We start from the raw sequence: 7,998 nt of genomic DNA on the forward strand, positions 1-7,998 counted from the left end.
GTGGACACGAGCACTTGCACCGGAGGCCTGGGAGGCGGCCAGAACTGTTTTGTTGCTGTGTCTTGGGGCCTTGGGAGCCAGGGCCTGGTGCGCATGCCCAGGTCACCCAGGACCAAGTGGCCAGAGGCAGGAGGTCAAGGCCTGGGTCCCAGTGGAGCCCTCGAGCACGCGATGGTGGTTCTGAAGTCCACGTGAGGCCAGGCTGTGTGCGTGGATGGGCAGGTTCCTAGGGCTGTAGGAGCCCAAGGTTTTGGAACGTTGGTCTCTCGTGGGGTGTCAGGGAGCGGGGGTTCCAGTCCTTGACTCCAAGGTGAGCTCCCAGCCCCTGCAAGGGGTGAGAAGTTGTTTCTCTAAGATGTGGGCAGCGGTGACGCCCACAGATCAGGCCTTCCCAGGGCTGCAGAGAGCGGCGGCCGAGGTGGGTGAGGTCCAGGGAGGGCCCCCGCGCAGCACCATCTGAGCGGCCTGCCCGCCCCTTCCCGGGAGGAGCACGAGCACAGTGAGAAGGACTTGGCTTGGGGGTGGAGCTGAGGCTTGGGCTGGAAGCTTCCAGAGAAGGTGAGGTTAGGGCTGGTGCTCAGGCAGCAGCAGGAGGGGGTGCTCATCCAGCCTGGGAGAAGCACGGGCCCCAGGCGACGCCCCAGTGCCATCCAGCCCCGTCTGGGCCCAGGACACAGCCAGCTGAGCTGCGTGGGTCTGGCCACCACACACCACTCCCGTGTCCAGCGTCCAGCTTTGGCTTTAGCGCTGAGGTGACCAAGGAGGGTGTCCCCAGGTGGCACCCACAGCCCATCCCTCAGCCCCACAGCCAGGGCTCTCCCTCCCGGGGTGGCAGCACTTCCCCCAAGGCCAGGAAGCTGCCGCTGGTGTCTTGGGGTGCAGGGGTGTGTCCCATCCAGGGACTGGCCCAGGCTGGTATCCTCGGGAGGCCCCCCTGCGTGCCCTGAGACGTGCCATGCAAGCCTGAGCTCAGCTGCCTTGGTGCTCACCCGGGAGATGTGTGTGGAGAGGTCACCAGAGGACCCGTCGGGTGTGTGCCCGTGAGCGTGAGCTCGCTCGATGCACAGTCTGCCGCTGGCTGGATGTGGAGCTGGGCTGTCCCTGCTGGGCGTGTGGAGGGGTCCCCCGTGCCCTCGACTGCAGTAAGGCACAGCCGCCTGGCCGCCCCCTGTCCTGCAGACCCCACCTCCCCCCCGTGACCCCCAGCCTGACCCATGGTGCTTTTCCTCTCCAGGGTCTAGATGACTACGGAGCACGGGCTGTGAGCAGGTAAGGGTTTCACATGCGTCGGGGGCGGTGGGTGGACAGGGCCGGCCCCGCTCACAGACGCTCCACGGCCTGCTCTGTGGGGCCTGCCAGAGACTGGAGGCCGCGCTCCGGGTCCGGGCAGGCGGGCGGGTGCCTGTTCTCTACACGTGTCTGCGTGGCGGGCGTCTCAGGCAGCAGCCCAAGCCCCAGATACTGCCGGGGGTCCGGAGAGCCGGGCGGGTGGGAGCGGGTCCTCCCCGCGGGAGCCCAGCGTGGCCCCAGGGGCCCCGCCTTCCAGGAAGCCCCTCGTCCTGCTGCTCTCGCACCTGCCCTTCTCTCCTGGTGCAGCAGGGGGGCGCCTGGTCCTGGGCTCCCGTCCCCAGAACCAGCCCCCGAGCTGCTGGCGGAGCTGCTGCAGGAGAGGCGTGCGGCCCGGCAGCGTCCTGTGCTTTGTTCCACAGCGGCAGCGGCACGCTGGTGTCCACAGTGTGAGGACGCTGACCACGGGCAGCCGCTGCTCGGAAGAGCCCCCCCACCTGTCTGGCCTCCATCAGTTCCCTCCTCTGCGCTCGTTGGTTTGTTCTCGGGTTCTTTTTCTTCCTCACTTGCCCTGTCCTGCCTTTTGGTTGGTGACCCCAGACTCTGAGATCCCCCAGGGTCCATGGTGCTGCCCCATCTCTGCTCCCCGTGTTTACACGCCCCCCACCCCGCGTGTCCGCCAGGCGGGAGCTGCTGGCGGGGCAGCGGGGGCGGGCGTCCTTGCCTCTGCTCCGCGGCCGCCGTGTTCATGACGCGCTGTCCCTTGTCGAAGGCTCACCGCGAGCCAGGCCTAATGTTTGAAGAAAAAGAAAAATCTTAAAAAAAAAAAAAAAAAAGAATAAAGAAAAAAGAAAAGAAAAAAGAAAACTGAAAAAAAACAAAACAGGAAAAGGACTTTTCTTTCCTGAAAAACAAAACCAGATCTGCATGGACTCCGGTGTGCATACTGTTACTCCTGCATCTGACTCCCCCAGCGGACGCTGGCATCTGTGTCGGGAGGCTCGCGGCCCGCAGGTGCCCCTCCGAGGGCCGCACCCTCCAGGGGTCTTGCCAAGCGGGGGGCCTCCTGAGGAAGCTGGCCGCTCCTGTGAGGGAGGCCACGGCCCCCGCCCCGCAGCCGGGCCCCTGAGCGCTGCTTCCCACGGACGCCGGCGTGCAGCACGGAGTGGGCGGCCCCAGGGCGTGGGCCCTCTGCAGGGCGGGGGGGGGCCAGCGCTGCCGCTCGGACTTTCCAAAGAGCTGCAGAGACCCCCCCCGCCCCCCGCCGCCCCGAGCGTCCTGGAAAGAGGCCACAGCCCGGGCGGCCCTGGGGAGGGGGCAGCAGGCCCACCGCCCGGCCTGCGCCAGCGCGCTCGTCTGTCCGTGTGTCTCGGCGCCTTCAGAAGCAGACACGCCGGACTCCGTGGCTACTGGTTTTGCCTCTTCACACCCTGAGTCTGGGGAGGGAGCCGGGCCGCAGCCCCGGGAGCCCCGTGAAGCTGTGGACGCTTTTTCTGAGCTTTTTCTGACGTGATCTAAGAAACCCTCCGCGAGAGAAGCCGCTCAAGACACAGACGGACCCGTTTTATATTTGAGGAAAAAACAAAGCCAGAACGTGGACCCATGTACAGAGCCTTCCGTGGTGTGTGCTCATTTTGCTAAAAGATCTCAAATCCAGGGGATTCCATGCTCAGTGGATGAATGTAGACACAAAACTGCGACACTTGTATGAAGATGTAAAGTGCTCAAAATACTTTCGTTTCCTTTCTTTTTTTTTTTTTTAATCTGAATTGTGCCCTGTACTGCAGTCGTTTGAATAAAAGTTTTATTTCTTGCACTGAGCTGAGTGTGGCGCGTCCTTCCAGGCCCACCGCGGGGCCCGGGCGCCTCAGCGGGCCGGCCTGCGTCCTGTGCCTGGGGGCTGGGCTGCCCGGCCGTGCCCCCGCGCCCGCGCCCGCCACCAACGGAGCCCTGTGTTTCCTTGCAGCGCCGAAGTGGAAGTGGCCAGATTCTGAGCCGCCCCTCACTAGACTTAGTAAGTCGCCCCGGGCTCCGCGCTGCTCGGGCTGCCGGGCTGCCCCGCTCCGGCCTGGGCTTTCGCTTCTCCTTGGATTGCTCCTCGGGCTCTGGGATTTCCGCCCTCCGTCTGGAAGCTTGCGGGCCTGACTGGCTGCTCCCCCTGCGCCCCGGCACCTCCCGCACCCCCGCGCGTGCTCCGGCCCCGGCCCTCTGCCCGGGTTCCTCTCCTGTCTCTGCGGGGTGCTTCGGCCGCAGTCGGGGCGAGGCCTGGTGATGGGCTGTGAGGCCAGCTTTGGGCTCCCCTGGCTCGGTGTCCACTCGGACCGGCCCCTGTGGGCTCGGGCCCACACCCGGCCTGGCCGGCTCCCTGGCTGGTGAGTACTGCGGCCCCTCGGGGGCTGGGGACACCAGGGTGGGTCTCGGGGACGGCCCCGAGGCTCGAGCCCACCCGGGTGCCTCAGGCCCGCCGAGGCAGGTGGATACAGCGGCGGCTGCGCCCCATCGTGGCTGCGTAGAGGCCGCACCAGGCTTTGCAGACCAGGCCTCCGGCCAGGTCTCTCACTGAGGTGCAGGTGCCCTCACTGGCTGCCCACAGCCCAGCTGTGCCGGCCCCTTCCGCTGGGCCCCGGGGAAACAAGCCCCGACGACAAGCAAGGGGAAGCCCGGCGCTCTGGGCCAGGGCCCGTCTGTGCCCGCCCCACCCCGTCGCCAAGAAGCCTGCCCACGAAGCTGGCACCCGCATCCTCTACCCCACGGAGCACCGCCGTGATGTGCTCCTCCCCACGGGCAGTGACCGCTTCAACAGTCCTGGACTCTCTTCTCTCACCACATCTGAGCTGCAGCGTGAGGAACTTCTGGAGAATTCTGGAGACAAATGCTCTTGACATTTGGGGATGGGGCGGATGGAAATCAGGCCTTCCCTGCCTCTAGATTCCTTCTTCCAAGAGGCCTTAGGAGGCCTACGCCTGCCACCCCCGCTGCCCCTCGGCCCTGGGGCTCTGGAGGGAGCCCAGCCTCTGCCCCAGCCCGCCCCCTAGGCACAGGGCTGCAGCCCCCCGCGGGAGCCGGGGCATCCCCCACAGACTGGGCCTGGCCCAGGACTCACCCGGGGTGGGTGTCAGGGCCCCCGGGGAGTTTGAGGCACCCCTGCCTGCTCTGCCAAGGTGTCCCCTGGGTGTGGCCCTGAGGGGCGGGACACAGTGGACTCCATCCCGGGAGGGCCAGCGTCCCGGAGGCACAGGGACCAGTCAGGCCCCAGAGGAGAAAGTTGAGGATGAAGTGGAAATCTGGGCTCCCTCTGCTCCAGAACCACAGAAGGCTGGGAACCGCACCCCGAAACGACGCGGCTCTTCTCCGATCACGTTTCTCGCTCACCCTCACGTAGCGGACTCAGAACAGGCAACGCCCGGAGTGCGCGGCGAGAGGTTGAAGTGGAGAGGTGCTGGGCCGTGGCGCTCGGCCCCCCTCAGCTATAGGGTCTGCAGGCGGGACCCCCGTGCCCCGTGACGCCCCGAAGCGTGACTGCTAACCGGGTGCTGGATCGGCCCCTGGGGAGGGGCCCGGCTGGGCAGGGAGCTGGTGGCGCCGGCGGCCCTGGGCCTGCCCTGCCGAGTGTAGACCACCCCGTTGGGGGCCCAGCGGGGTGCTCCCGTGGGGACAGGAGGGGCCGGCTTAGGGCAGACCCTGCCATCCAGATGGTCCCTGCCGCCCTTTGCCGGCGCGACTGGAGCCTCCTTGTATCTTGGTGGTTTGTGGTCACGTGTCGGCTCCCCCGGCAGTGACGGATGTCCGCGGGGCCGGGGACTGTGCAGGGGTGCCCTGGGTTGGGATTTTGTCCTGTTGCGTCAGCAGGGGGTTGACCTGCCAGGCTCACCCGGGCGCCCACCCTGGGGCAGCTGCTGAGCCCCATCTTCCCCGAAGGCAGGAGGCCCCCGGGACCTGCGGTGTCAATGGCGCGGTGCCCTGCGCTGTTTTGGGGAAGATGAGAAAGGGGGGGTCGGAGGCCAGGCACCCTCTGTGGGGGGGGCCTCTCTGGCCCTGCCACCCACCTCCGGCCCCAGCTGCTGTGGCTGGGTCCCCGGCCCCGGGACCAGGGCAGGAGTCGGGTGTGCCGCCCACAGCCGCTTGGCCCCGCACGGGAGCTGCTCGACCCCCCACCTCCACCTGAACAAAGCTGCCCTAGTGCGGCCCCCAGACGCCCCCTGCCTTGACCCGGCTGGGGACAGCCAAGGGCCCGGAGCCGCCTTCTGGAGCCAGAGTCGAGTCACGGTGGCAGGGCCTGGGGCAGACGTCACTGTCACAGCACACCTGGCCTTGGGAGCCGGAGGTGGCCGCTACCTGCCGAGCATCTGAGCTGCGGCCGGTCTGCACACGTCGGCCAGGAGAGACTGGCGCGCCTGGGGGAGCCCGCAGGGCAGGAAGGGCCTTGAACGCCGGGCTCGTCGCGCTCCACATCAGAAGACGCTCACGGGCCACAGGGCCAAGCAGGATCCTTCTGTCCCCGCGCAGACGTGGAAGCCGTGCGCCAATAAGTCGGCCGCTCTCCCTAGTTTATCCTTTAAAAATTCCGTCCGAGTTGTCTCAGTGTCTTAGAAAACACAGGGAGGCGCCCCCAGCCCACGTGCCCCCCAGCTGCCATGGACGCCAGCCCAGCTGTGCCAGAGGCGACCCCTGCCCCAGGTAATGGCCTGAGAGCCAAGTGCTTCGCCGGGGGTGCAGTCCTGTCCGTGCCGAGCCCTCCGTGTCCCACGTACCATCTGTGCTGTCATCCCTGGGGCCGCCTGACGACGCCCAGCCCGCTGTCCTCTGCTGTCCCTGCCCAGGCAGGGTCCCCCGAGCCCCTCGGGGACTCCGAGGGGAGGCTTCTGCGAGGACCAGGCTGCGTGCCGGCCTCTGCTGTGCTCATCTTGTCCCATCTCAACCTCTTGTCTGGCGAGTCCGTCTGTCCGTCAGTTGTGGCCTCAGGCACGCAGGGGAGGGTGCAGCTCCCTGGACTGACAGGTGGCTGAGCCCTGGTCCAGCCCTGCTGTCCCACGGCCGCCAGTGTGCGTGCACCCCGTGTGTGTCCTGTTGGCGTGGGGCAGCCGAGGCCCCGTGTCTGCCCCCAGCCACCTTCCGGGACCCCGGGATGCATGGGCCGGGTTTGTGTGAGCTGCTGAGCTGTGTGTGTCCGTGGTGTGTCTAAAAACGGGCAGGTGGAGGGTCCTCTTGGCCTCGTGGGGCGGTGGCTCCCCAAACCTGGACGCAGGTCCCCTCAGGACTGCCTCAGGTTTTGGAGAAAGAAGTGGCTCCTGGCCGTGGGGCGCAGGCAGTCAGCTGGCCCTGTGCACAGAGCCCGTCCCTGGCTGTCCCCAGCAGGCTCCACAGTCTCCCTGCTCCGGGCTCCCACTGGGGACCCTGGGGCCTGGGCAGCCCAGGTGGCTCGGTGCCCGACGGTGCCCCTCCCGACACTAAAACCACTCTCCTCTCCTCTCCTCTCTCAGGAACCCCTTTGCCAGCGTCCAGCTGAAGCCGACCGTGACCAATGACAGGTCTGCACCCCTCCTCAGCTGACGGCCAGGCCCCCACCGCTGCCCGCTGGGCCCCTGCTCCCCACCCACACGCAGACCCTCTTTTGTAACAGTCTGCGTGCTCCCCGCTCGGAGAAAGAACCTTCCCCTCCCTGCAAGCCTTCACCTGCCCGGCTCTGCCCCGCTGCAGCCTGGCCTGGGCTGGACCCTGGCCGTTGCTTCGGAGGTGTCCCCGGGCCACGGCCCCCGGGGCAGGGAAGAACGTCGGCCTGTAGCTGGAAGGGGAGCACGGCCCCCCCCCGCCCGTGGCTCCCCAGTGTCTGGTCAATAAACAGGCTGCCCTACCTGTGCCTGCTTGTCATCTGTGGGCCTGAGGGGGCGGGAGGCTGGCGGAGGAGGGGGGAGATGCCCCCCGATGGGGCTCTGCTGGGCCTCCCCACCCCTGCTGGCAGCTCTGGGGGGCTCTCCGCCCCACCCCACCCAGGCCCGACTCCCCTCCAGAACTGGCTGTGGGGCCCCTGGCTCTCCTCCACGTCCCTGGAGTGAATGGTGGGTGTCACTGTTGGGGGAGTCCCCCCCCCCCCAGCTGCCTGCATGCTGTCTGTGGCTGAAATACACCCATGGTGACCAGCGGTGGCAGCGGCGGCCACTCGGGCCAGGCTCCTGACGCTGGGTTCTGCAGCCCTGAAGCGACAGCCTGTCTGCGGCCCAGGAAGAGAAGCAGAAGGGGCCGCAGGTAGGGCAGGTGGGGACACCTCTGCCTCTGGCCTCGCAGGAGCTGGGGACGGGCCAGGCGGGCTCTCAGGGTAGATGTTTGGGGTAGAGATGCACGGAAGCCCCAAGTCGTCCTGCCCCTGCTGCTGCACTTTGGCGAGGCAAGGGGAAGGCCCATCGGGGAGGTGTGTGGGTCCCCCTCCTTGCAGGACAGGAAGAGGCGGCTGCAGTCCGGTCTCCCCCCTGCTCCGCGCAGACCTCCACCCGGGAACGGCGGGGGCCGCCCTCTCGCATCCCCCCACCCTGCCATGGCCCTCCTCAGCACCACCCAGGCCCCCTCCTGCCCAGAGCTTTAGGTGCAAACCCCAAAAGAAAACACACGCTTAGCATGAAGCCTTCTTTTTTTCTTAGCTTGATTTCTTTTAAAAAACAAACGTAAAAGGAACAAGAAAATCATTGCACCAGCATCCTAAGCCTCAAACTAATAAAA

At 66.8% G+C, this 7,998-nt stretch overlaps 1 protein-coding gene across 5 annotated transcripts in view; it reads left to right on the plus strand.

Moving 5' to 3' along the window:
- The window catches only part of BAIAP2 (BAR/IMD domain containing adaptor protein 2), a 58,967-nt gene extending 51,829 nt beyond the window's left edge, over positions 1–7,138 (plus strand). For 2 of the 5 annotated variants that reach the window (XM_041727252.1, XM_041727255.1), the window contains exons 13-14: positions 1,235–1,269; positions 6,768–7,138. In XM_041727252.1, the coding sequence (XP_041583186.1) occupies positions 1,235–1,269; positions 6,768–6,837 (105 nt within the window). In that variant the 3' untranslated portion in view covers positions 6,838–7,138. Of the gene's footprint in view, positions 1–1,234; positions 1,270–1,709; positions 3,108–3,253; positions 3,302–6,767 lie in introns of those variants that run through there. The other 3 variants (XM_041727253.1, XM_041727256.1, XM_041727254.1) reach the window with 2 other exon arrangements.
- The last annotated feature ends 860 nt before the right edge of the window (positions 7,139–7,998 follow it).

Source organism: Vulpes lagopus, chromosome 12 (genome assembly GCF_018345385.1).
Source record: "Vulpes lagopus strain Blue_001 chromosome 12, ASM1834538v1, whole genome shotgun sequence".
In the NCBI taxonomy this organism is placed as follows: Eukaryota; Metazoa; Chordata; class Mammalia; order Carnivora; family Canidae; genus Vulpes; species Vulpes lagopus.